A 12,434-nucleotide genomic window follows, 5' to 3' on the forward strand; every position below is an offset into this window, starting at 1 on the left:
ACAGAAATCTTATAGTTGTAGGATGGGTGCGTGACGGGTTCGATCACAGAAAACCCCTTGGGAACTGCCAACTGAAGTGCTGAGACTACCCCTGAGCCAGATTCCCCTGGCAGCTTGGGACTTCAGTGCCCTGCCTGGTTTCAGCCAGACCCGCTAGCCTGCTGCAAACCCAGACCCAGGTCTGAACCATGTCCCCAAACACCTGCAGGCTTAACTGAAAACAGCTAAAGTAGCGTTCCTGTCTCCAACACTGAGATGCCCAACTCCCAACGGGGTCCAAACCCCAAATAAATCCGTTTTACCCTGTATAAAGCTTATACAGGGTAAATTCATAGATTGTTCACCCTCTATAACACTGATAGAGATTCACAGCTGTCCCCCTTCCCACACCTCGGTATTAATCCATATTCTGGGTTAATTAATAAGTAAAAAGTGATTTTATTAAATACAAAAAGTAGGACTTAAGTGGTTCCAAGTGATAAGAGACAGAACAAAGTAAATTACCAAACAAAATAAAATAAAACACGCAAGTCTATGCCCAATAGAGTCAGAAAATGATTACAGATGAAAAATCACCCTAAGAGATGTTCTAGTAAGCTTCTTTTACAGACAAGCCTCCTTCTAGTCTGGGTCCAGCAGCCACCCACACCCGTTTACACTGTCCTTTGTTCCCGTTTCTTTCAGGTATCCTTTTGGGGGTGGAAAGGTCATCTCTTGAGCCAGCTGAAGACAAAATGGAGGGGTCTCCCAGGGGCTTAAATAGACTCTCTCTTGTGGGTGGAGACCTCCTCCTCTCTCCTATCCAGAATGCAGCTCCAACATGGAGTTTTGGAGTCACATGGGCATGTCACATGTCCATGCATAACTGAGTTCCTTACCAGCCAGGCCACATTCCTGGGAAAGATCAGATGTGGATTGGCGTCTCCAAGTTCATTGTTGGCTTAAGTGTTTCTTGATTAGACATTTACTGAAAACAGTCTTTTCTCAGGAAGCTGACCAACTGCTTCACTGAGGCTACTTAAAATTAAACAAATACATAGTCAATATTCATAACTTTGAATACAAAAATGAAACATGTATACAAATAGGATGAATATATTCAATAGATCATAAACTTTACAGAGATATGTTACATGGCATATGTAGCATAAAATATATTCCAGTTGTGTCATATATACATTCATAAGCATATTTCCATTAAGAATTATGGGGTGCAACATCATAGGGTGAAGAATCCTTCAACTGCTGAACAGAAGGCTGTTATAGCCGCCAAATGGACCCTGACAGAGCTGAAAGACAATCCTGGGTTTTTTTTAAGCTATGAGGTAATTAAGGATGATCAAGAGGTAAGAATTAAGAGGTGGAACACTTCTCTGGACACATCATAGGCTGAATCTTTTCCATTTGTGGAAGTAAGCATATCTCCTGGAATCTTTGCTGCTGTCCAATAATACTCATTGTACCTCCTTAGAACAAGTCAACTGTAATCCCATGAACCATTGAGGAGCCAAGTTCTGAGACGAAGTACATTCAGGTTGGGATGAAAAGTGCAGCCAGCATCCTGGGAAAAATGAGGAATGGATGGAAGGCTGATCACCTGACAGATGGCTGAATCAGGAAAGGATACCATAGCTGCCTGGTCCATGCTGATTGATGATTTAATTGGGGATTGGTCCTGCTTTGAGCAGGGGGTTGGACTAGATGACCTCCTGAGGTCCCTTCCAACCCCGATATTCTATGATTCTATGCTCAGACTATTATGGCTTTGTTGTGCTTGATCTTGTTGATCGCCTTCAGAATCAGAGGTGTTGGGGGAAATACATATGGAAAGCTATCATAAATATAAAGGGAAGGGTAAACACCTTTAAATCCCTCCTGGCCAGAGGAAAAACCCTTTCACCTGTAAAGGGTTAAGAAGCTAGGATAACCTCGCTGGCACCTGACCAAAATGACCAATGAGGAGACAAGAGACTTTCAAAGCTGGAGCCAGGGGGGAGAAACAAAGGTTCTCTCTGTCTGTGTGTTGTTTTTGCCGGGACCAAAGCAGGAATGCAGGTCAGAACTCCTGTAAAGGGCTAATAAGCAATCTAGTTAGATATGCGTTAGATTCTGTTTTTTTTAAATGGCTGATAAAATAAGTTGTGCTGAATGGAATGTATATTCCTGCTTTTGTGTCTTTTTGTAACTTAAGGTTTTGCCTAGAGGGATTCTCAATTTTTTGAATCTGATTACCCTGTAAGGTATTTACCATCCTGATTTTACAGAGGTGATTCTTTTACTTTTTTTTTTCTTCAATTAAAATTCTTCTTTTAAGAACCTGATTGCTTTTTCATTGTTCTTAAGATCCAAGGGTTTGGGTCTGCGTTCACCTCTGCAAATTGGTGAGGATTTTTATCAAGCCTTCCCCAGGAAAGGGGGTGTAGGGTTTGGGAGGAAAGACGTTTCCAAGTGGGCTCTTTCCCGGTTATATTTTTGTTAGACGCTTGGTGGTGGCAGCAATAAAGTCCAGGGGCAAAAGGTAAAACAGTTTGTACCTTGGGGAAGTTTTAACCTAAGCTGGTAAAAATAAGCTTAGGGTTTTTTTCATGCAGGTCCCCACATTTCTACCCTAGAGTTCAGAGTGGGGAAGGAACCTTGACAAAAGCCTTTTGTTCATGAAATGAGGAAGGCATCTCCAAAAGGGAGATTAAAGGGAGGAAGTGGATACACGCATTCCTGACTGCCCTCTGTTCGATGAGGTTGATGTGTAGTCGTATCTCCTGGGAAGACCATTTGCCATGGTCTGTGAAGGTCCCCAAAGGCATCCCCCAACCCCTCAGGGCTGCATCTGTCATTTTAGTGATGGGGGAGGAGGCTGAACAAACAGAGTCCCCGTGATGACTTTGTTGATGTCCCTCCACCAACTGAGAGACTCTCTTACCTGACGAGAGACCGACACTAACTTGTTCAAGCTGTGTTTGTTTGGAGTACAAACAATCCTGAGCCAGCCCTGGAAATATCAAAGGTGGAGCCTGGCACATCGCATCACAGAAGTGCAGGCTGCCATGTGTCTGAGCAATTGAAGACAACTTCTTTTTGATATCTATGGGCTGATTTGAATCTTTGAGACAAGATTCACTAACATCAAGAATCCATTAAGGGGAAGATAAGCCCTAGCTGATATAGTGTCCAAGGAGGCTCTTATGAACTCTATTCTTTGTACAGGGTTCAACTTGAATTTCTCAGTGTTGAGCTGCAACCCTAGCTCATGGAACAGAGAGCTCATCCTCTTTATGGTGTCAAAAACCTCATTGTAAAACCAGCCTTTGAGTAGCCAGTTGTTGAGGCATAGAAAAATGGTTATCCCCGGATGTCGAAGATAAGCTGCGACAACTGCCGGCACCTTTGAGAACACTCTTGTGTCAGACAAAAGGCCAAATGGGAGCACTCGATATTGAAAGTGGCCCTGGTCTACTGAAAAGCACAGGAATCATTTGTGAAATGGGTAAATTGCGATATGAAAATAGACATCCTGAAGGTTGAGGGCTAAAAACCAATCCCCCAGTTGTAATCACTGAATTATAAATGTAAGTCACACCATCCTGAATTTTTGAGACTTGACAAAGTTATTTAGGAGTCTTAGACCTAAAATTGGTCTCCACTGTCCTTTCTTTTTCAGGACCAGAAAGCAGCTGGAATAGAACCCCTTCCCTCTATGCAGAACAGGAACTGATTCTATTGCACCCATTTGCAGAAGTGTGTTAAAACTTCTTGCTTTAAGAGGTGCTCAGGAGAAGGGTCAGTGAAGAGGGATGGGGAAGGGAGGTAAAATGAATAGAGTATCCTGATCTTATGATCTCTAGCATCCATTTGTCTGATGTGATTCTCCCCATTGCAAAAAGAAAATGGGAGAAACAGTTTCCAAAGAGTGGAAGATGGGTAAAATGGTGTATATGTAGCTTGGTATTGAGAGATAATTTGACCAGTCCATCAAAACTAATGCTTAGATGATAATGATGATTCAGTAGCGGGCACAGAAGGAGCAGGTGATCTCTTCCTTTGGAACCTTGACTTTTTCCTGGGAGGTTGATACAGTCTTTGAAAACCTGAGAATGAAGTGGGAAGGGATCTTTGTGCCGTTTAGGGTCTACTAAATTTTCATTTGTTTGTAGGCATGTAAATTCCAAAGGATTTTAATGTGGTTCTGGAATTCTTAAGAGTACACAGGGAATCATCAGTGGACTCAGCAAACAGTTTGAGGCCATCAAAGAGAAGGTCTTCAACCATGATTTGGACCTTCCTTGGGAATCGAGACAGCTAGAGTCAGGAAGCCCTCTGCATGACTACTGCCTCAGAGATGGACTGAGCGGCAGTGTCGGCTGCATCCAAAGAGGCCTGTAGTGATGTTCTAGTTAACAGATGACCCTCATTAACAATAGCCTAAAACTGGTCATGTTGATCATCCAGCAGATGCTCAATAAAGGTGGTGAATTTGGCATAATCTGAGTGATTTAATTTAGCCATGAGAGCTTGATAGTTCACGATCCTAAACTGAAGAGTCATGGATGAATAGCTCTTTCTTCTGAATAGATCAAAGCATTTTTGGTCCTAATGACATGGCACGGCCTTCACATAACATTATCTGCCGTGTTCATTTAGTGCCTGCACAACCAAGAACTTTGGTGTTGGACTGGTGAACAGAAATTCAGAGTCCTTAGCTGGGATGTAACATTTTCTTATCGGTTCATTTACACTTCAGCAGAATCATCGCAGGGGACTCCCAGACGGATTTGGCAGGATCCAACTAAGCCCAGTAGCGTAGCGGCTGCTCCCCCTCTGAGCACAAGTGGTGCCTTTTTAAATTTTTACTCACCCAGCAGTGCTCCAGCTCATTGGCGGTGGGGACCTGCACGTGCTCTGGCTCCTCGGTGGCATTTCGGCGGCGGAGGCCTTCAGTGCCGCCGAGGACCCAGAGTGCCGCCCAGTAATACAAGTGGTTGGCACCTTTTTTTATGTCCGCTGCCCCTGTTCACTCCACCTAGCTACACAGCTGACTGAGCCTCATTAATAAACAGGGCAACTCGGATAGAGGGAGTCCATTGGAGGATGTCCAGGAGCTTATGTTGTGACTTCCTGATCTGGAGGAAGTTTGCAATGCACTTCATTAACTCTTAGAAGTGTCCAAAGTCGTCAGCCACAGTCAGTGAGAGAGGTATAACAGCTTCATCTGGGGAAGATGAAGAAATGTTTGTTTGGGGAGTGACCTCTTTATCTGCCCTGACCTCCTGCCCCTCAAAGGTGCGTGAGGTAAGAGAGGAGGAGAAGTTGGATTACAGGAACTTCTCCCCTGTATTTTCTGAAAGAGAGACTAGAGGCATGGTAAAACTGCTGATGGATCCCAGTAGGCCACTGAGAAGGACCAAAAGGGGGTTGTGATAAATGAAGGGGAGGTGGAATAGCTCCCTTTTATGGACACCCAGCCAGCCAGCTTGCTATAAAATCCCTCTTAGTAGCTGTTCTCTACTTGCTTTACCTGTAAAGGGTTAAAAAGTCTCACTGCTATACATAGGTAAAAGAAAGTGAGTGGGCACCTGACCAAAAGAGCCAATGGGAAGGCTAGAGCTTTTTAAATTTGAGAAAAAAATTTCCCCTCTGTCAGTGGTTGTTCTTCCGGGAAGAGGGGGACAGAGCAGTGATGCTGTAAAAAGCTTGGGACCAGGTATGACAAGTCATCAGTATCATACCTAGAAACTACTCATTTGAAACCCCAGATATGTAAGTAGATCAGAAAATGTCTAGGAAGACAAGATTAGGTTTATCCCTTTATTTCTTTATGGCTTGGGGATTCCTCTGTGCTAACCCCAGTGCTTTTGTTTTGCTTGTAACATTTAAGCTGGACCTCAAGAAAACTATTCTTGGTGCTTAATCCTTGTAATTGCTCTTTTAAAATCTAGCAACAGCTGAGTTCCCAGATGTATTTTCCTTCCTTTTTTTTTAAAATACAATTTACCTTTTTTAAAAACAGAATTGGATTTGTGTGTCTTAAGAGGTTTGTGCATACTATTTAATTAGCTAGTGGCAACAGCTAATTTCCTTCTCCCCCCCCCCACTCAGCTCTTCCCCGGAGGGGCGTGTGAAAGGGCTTGAGGGTATCCCATAGGAAGGGATTCCCAAGTGAGCCTTCCTGGTCTCTCAAAGCAGTTCTGCACTTGGGTGGTGGCAGCATCTACCAATCCAAGGTCAGAGAAAAGCTGTAACCTTGGGAGTTTAATACAAGCCTGGAGTGGCAAGTATTAATTTTTAGAGTCCTTGCGAGCCCCCACCTTCTGCACTCGAAGTGCCAGAGCGCGGAATCAGCCTTGACAGGGGTGGCAACCACTTGTGCTTGAACAAGGTCTGGGATACACGGGCTGGTCTTTGATGCAACTCCCCACTCTTGTCAGAAGTGTCAGGATGGAAATCCCTGGATCAAAATACTCAAATTGGAGGAAAATTCCTCCTCTTCAAGAAGGGGACCACCGGTACTCTCTGAAGATGTTGACAAGTCAAGCGGTACTGTGGAAAGGTCCCATCTCAGTGACTGTGCTTTTCTTGGTACTGATAACCTCCTAGTACCAACCAAGAAGAGAGACTCCAGCTTCTCTGAAACAAATAGATCCCTTGAGAATCTGAACCCCTATGATATCGAGTTGGTTTGAAGAGTGGGGCATCATTCCATTACTGGTACTGAGGGTATATGCTGTTCTGGCAAGCCCACTCTGGTTGAAATAGATGGTACTGATGAAGATGCCTTGGGGACTGCTGAGAGTGGATAAGAGGCATGGTGTCTTCCCGGTACTGACGCCATCTTAGTGGCCAACTTAGATGTAGACTTTACCAAAGAAGTTGCGGGTACTGTTCTCTGAGGCGTGGAATGCTTCGATGAAGCATGCTTTCTTCTGCTGAGCCTGGCGCCCGAGGCACAGGATCGATTCCGAGAGCATCTGGAGCCTCAGCCATACCCAAGGTGGGACACCAGGTCTCCGCAGCAGTCTTGCTCTGGAGGGACTGAGGTCTTTTGAAGTGGACTCTTTCTGTGGAGAAAGACTTTGGTTTTTGTGGGTCTTGTCTGTGGGTCTACCTCATGTAAACGCAGGTAAACATGTCAAAGTTGACGGAGCACTCTGTTAATTAAGTGACTGACATCGAGGGGGGTCTCCTGACCTGGATCTGAGGCCAGTTGGAGGGAATACTCCATTCTTTAGAATCTCAGTTTTATCTGTCAGTGTTTTTTTGCCCTGCCCTTAAAAGTTGAGCAGATGGAGCACTTACGTGGGATATGAGACACTCCAAAGCAACAGAGACAACGGGAATGCCAGTCACTGAATGGAATGGCCTCCCAGTAAGAGATAAACTGCTTGAAGCCTGGAAAGTCTGACATACCCCCGGGCAAAGCAATTTAACATGGGAAGTTTCCCCTCCCCAAAGGGGAAAAGGGATCAAGAGAAAGTCCCCCTAAATAAAAAGTAAATAAAATAACTAAAGAAAAAACAACAAACTAAAGAAGGGTAACCAGGCTCAGAAACTTCAAAAGTAAGACACACTAATGCTCTGTGTTAGGCCCAGGAGGTTGAGAAGGAACTGGGCTGGTTCACCCAGGCAGCCCTATATAGCCTTTAATCGGGGCCCAAGGAAGCGTAAGTCACATACACGGACCAAATGGGCACTACTACCAAAAATCTGATTAAAGGTGCAAGGGTGTGAGCTCACCTGAAGTGGACACTGCTCAAAGAAGAAATATAAAGTTTGCAGATGCAGCAGCGTCCTTGTCTGTAAAGGCTGTAGAACGTAAACTTTGAAGATACCATATATGCTTTATGAAGAACCGCTTTTAGCTATCTCTAGGCTAACAAAAGTGTTTTTTTCCTATTAATATTTCTGCTGTTTAAACATATACACTTAAAAAGCAATAAAACATGTTAGGAGATGGCATTCTCTTAGCAATCCTTTCATCTAATGTGGCTGAAGGTGCTCAGAAGACATACCTGATGTATGTAGTTTTCACTATGTACCCTTAATTAGTCACTTATTCATTCCAGACTTGCCTCGGTGAGCTCAAAGGCCAATAAAATGTTCCTAAAATATATTACATTAATTAATACCTGAGGAACATGGAGCTCTTTTAGCTGGTCTTGAGTAATCTCACTGAGCTGCCGAAATGCCATTGTAAAATCAGCCTTTGTATCTTCCATGAGCTAATGAAATTAAATACATTTCTATCAGTGTTTTTAAAATATTAGACATCAGTTCAAATATCCCCAAAAGAATGGCCAATAATAAACTCACTTTTAGGAGAAAAGCAATCAAATAGTTATCATCCTCACTCTCCCCAAGGAGACCCAATTTTGCTCTGAATAGTTCTGTAAAACTGAAAGTAGTAACAGAAGTTATGAAGGCAAAGACATTGTTCCGAAAACATATTCTATAGTATATGCTTCTTTAAAATCTGAATTATGGAAGTACATACCGGCTATAATAATGCTCAGAGTATCCCTCCAGAATCTGGAAAGCACTATAAAAGTAAGGAAATATCAAATCCTATTGACCAATAGTAATACCAAAGACACAATTCAGCTTCACATTCAAGTGTGAAACCTTCTCTGGCTTGTACCTATTTATGAAAAACTTCTCTCTTACCCCATTTTGATATTTTTCTATTTGTTTTAAAAACAGTCTTGTTTGGCTCGTAACATATCCAGAAAATACTTTCTGTTTAGAAATCAAACTTCCTAAAAAAAAGAGCCCCCTTTTCTCCTACACATATGGCCATTATAGCATCTCTCTCTAGTTCTTTTAAGTGTGAAGATATTTTTAAGGATAACTTACAGATGCTTTTGTCTGTGATCCAATACAGGTTTTAGAGCTTGTAACAGCTTGTTCAGATTAAACATCCCAACATTTGCTTGGTTTCCTATTTTATACCTCCTTTCATCATCAGATGTGTTTGGAACAAAATCTGTTTGAAACAAAGCATTACATTTCAACAGATTAATTAGAATAAACAACCAAAGTTTACTATTTTAAAGAGGTTAATTTTTCATATTTACACAGCAAACTAACAGAAGTCTTGCAAGCACTAAATATTAACTCAGAGTACTCCAAACACAAGAATATTTATTTACACTGGATTAGCCGGGGATCTAACATTTGCCAGAGTAAGGAATACAATCTTAGAGCACAAGTTCCCAGATGGTCACAAGTGTTGTTTTCCCACTTCAAGACACAGAATAAATTCAGATATTTAAACAGCCAATTCTTTTTTACATTCAGAATAATGTTTTTCAGTATTCTTTAATATAAATAATGCTACTATTAAATATCATATGATTCGATGCCTAGGGATTCTGGACTTCCAAACAACAAAATATTTTTATGATGTAATCTCAGTAAATGAGATGCATATATTTTTAAGTAGCGTAGTGACCCTAATTATCTGAACATAAATATTATTTCAAATTATATATAATTATATATTTGCTTCTGAAATATTTAGGGCTAAAATGTTCCAGTATAAGAAAGTCCACTTTAAGGAGCAGCGAATAGGCAAACGCATACCCTTCACGAAAGGCATAATGCATCCAGGAGCAAAGGGTAAACGTAGCCACAGCATCAACCTCAGAAAGGATGCAGCATGCACTTCTTGTCCAAAACAGGGTCAGCTCTGCTGTTCGGTGTCTATGGGGGGAAAAGGCTGCAAAGGAGGATCCAGGACGACACTCTCTGAGGAGGCTACCACCAGAAGCAATACTAATGGGGATCAGCCCTAGCACTCAGAAGGAAACAAGGACTGTGACTATGAACAGCAACTCAGAGTTGGTGTCAAATAGGAATTCTACTTTGTTTGATTCATTGTTATTAGAGGTGGGCCCAAAACACTACTTCAAATGCAACCCACTCTTCTCCCCAGACCACCTACACAACTGTGAATTTTGGGAGCTGAGGTACATGTTCAAATCTGAATCCGCAGATCTACATCCACTCCTCTGATTTGGCTTCAGGGAAAGAACTCAAACTAGAAGAGCCTCTTAAGGTTCCAGCTGAGATATGCCTAAGGTGTACAAGATCAGATTTCATGAGATTTTCATCATTTGAGCCTGTAATCTTATGAAAATGGACAGTGAGATTTCAACACCATTGAGCCTGACCCCCAGCCATCATTTGACTTCCAAACCCCAGCCTAAATGAAATGTACATCTGAAGACCATCTTCTGGACCTATGTCTATTTATTACAGATGGAGAGAGTAATGTAATTCATGCTTTCAATTAAAGATTTACAGTGGAGTGTCATAACTGGGCAGATTTGACTTTTACCCCCTATATTAACAGTTGTGACGGTAAAGTCAAAATGATAAAAGATGACGTATAGAAATTCATATATAGATTTTGCTTTTGGCTACTTTTAGCTGTATTCAATTTTTACGGAGTTTTCTGGATTTCTGCTGTAGCATCTGGGAATCTGATGAATGTCAGTATGAGAGATACTTCATGGAAATGGGTTTAGTAGTAATATACATTACCTGCAAGTTTTTTAGTGTACAGTTTAAACAGAACTTGTGTAATACACAGTAAAACTGCTCTCTCATCTAAAATGCAACTAGATGCACAAAACTTATTTTTGACCAATGTACATGCAATAGTACACACATGCAGGATCCATGTGCTAATAATGTTAAGAACATTCTGAGCAAACAAAAACTATATAACAACACAATGAGAAGAAATTTCATGTATATTCAAATACATGTGCTATACTCACTTGGATCATAGGACTCCATAAAACCAAATGGACCATAATCTATTGTTATGGATAACAAACTGAAGTTATCTGTATTGCACACACCTAGAATTAATCAACAACAAAAATACAACTATTAAAACAATAAAGTTGTTTATTCTACACACTGCTGATTTATCAAAGGCAGAAAAGTTGCTGAAAAGCCTAGATTACAGTGGATTTAAATTACAATAACTAAAGTTGGGCCCAGCAGATGAGAGTCTGGATTTTAAGTTCAGTCCCTTGTTCCCAACTTTGCAGGCATTTTATATATCAAAACTGAAAACATCTGATGTCTCTGTGATATCTCATCTTGTTTCTATGCCTAGATGGCACTGTCTCCTTTTACTTTCAGTGGCGACATTGAGGAACTATGACTACCTCTTGCACACTTGATCAATTATTTTCCTTTCCTTGTGAGTTGTGTGTGCGGTACATTAGCAATATAATGCTGATTCTACTTATGGGGTATAATTCTGAAACAAAGTTTCATAGCATATTGATAGTACAGTGGTTTTACAAATAAACAAATTCATATCTCAGTGAATTTAGGTACTGATATTGCTGCACCACTGCACTATCTGACTATATAAGATAGGATCTAATGAAGGCATCCCAAACTCATGTCCATTATATGACACCAACATGTGGCCTCTGTATATATTACAAAACACTATTACATGCACTAGTGGTATGTCAGTGCAACTGTCTTTCAAAAACAACCACTGTATTGTATCATCTAAAGGGTTCACTTTAAAAAAAAATCCAGTAGATTGACCTAAATAAGTAATATTGATAAAACTGTGTTCTTTGCCACTAACCAGCAACCCTTCTTAAAGAATTTTTTGAGAAGCCCATGTACTATAGAGTCTTTTGCCTCTTCCTAATCTGTCTGCACTTTGAAAATCAGAATCTCTCTTGAATCTGTCAGAGAAAACTTGCAGAAGCGCTAATCAACAACAGGGATATTATTGTAGGCAAAAATGCCAAAAAGTTTGAAATAAAGGACAAAAAGGAGGAGAATTAAACATGACAAAGCAAAAGCCATTATTGAGTATATGTAAGGATCTTCATTTTTGGTTTTTACTAATCTCTACCAAAAAAATCCCCAGGTTTTACAGAAGTTATTTTTTTTTTGGTTTTTACCAATTTTCACCTGAATTTTGAACCCTTCAAGCACATGAAAATACTAATTATCTTAAGAAAATCCAATACACTGTATTAGATAGATGTGTTTATGTTAATAATAAATTAATCTAAGTGTAAGTGAGGGGCTGCCTGTTAAAGTAAGGCAATGTACTGGAAGAAACACACACACACGAACACACACACACGTGCATATACCTATGTACTGTTAATATACAGTTCATGAAATAAACCACAGCACTAAACTATTTTAACTTTCAATACTCTTACTTTTCTCTACTTGTTGCTATTTTCTGCCCTCCTATCTCCCCAATATTAACCCTGATAATTACCCAAAAAACTGAAATTATTTTTTGCACAGTTTTTAACTCTTTTTTTTATTTTTTTAATAAACACGGATACATTCTAGGAAAATTTAAACAAAACAAATACCAAAACCAAAAGGCTTTGAATTTATTACGGGTAAAGGGACTTTTAACAGACCTTAATATTTTA

The 12,434-nt window shown here is 40.7% G+C and overlaps 1 protein-coding gene across 2 annotated transcripts in view; it reads right to left on the reverse strand.

The window, feature by feature from the left end:
- LOC311515204 (protein adenylyltransferase SelO-like) overlaps positions 1-12,434 on the reverse strand; it is a 44,699-nt gene that overhangs the window by 20,329 nt on the left and 11,936 nt on the right. Inside the window, exons 11-16 of one of the 2 annotated variants that reach the window (XM_084618093.1) lie at positions 10,776-10,859; positions 8,845-8,974; positions 8,486-8,530; positions 8,305-8,386; positions 8,121-8,213; positions 427-7,052 (exon numbers count right to left, since the gene is read on the reverse strand). In XM_084618093.1, coding sequence (XP_084474219.1) covers positions 6,840-7,052; positions 8,121-8,213; positions 8,305-8,386; positions 8,486-8,530; positions 8,845-8,974; positions 10,776-10,859 — 647 coding nt within the window. In that variant the 3' untranslated portion in view covers positions 427-6,839. Of the gene's footprint in view, positions 1-426; positions 7,053-8,120; positions 8,214-8,304; positions 8,387-8,485; positions 8,531-8,844; positions 8,975-10,775; positions 10,860-12,434 lie in introns of those variants that run through there. The other variant, XM_084618094.1, reaches the window with a different exon arrangement.

Source organism: Lepidochelys olivacea (genome assembly GCF_965140295.1).
Source record: "Lepidochelys olivacea isolate rLepOli2 genome assembly, chromosome: 2".
Lineage (NCBI taxonomy): Eukaryota > Metazoa > Chordata > Testudines > Cheloniidae > Lepidochelys > Lepidochelys olivacea.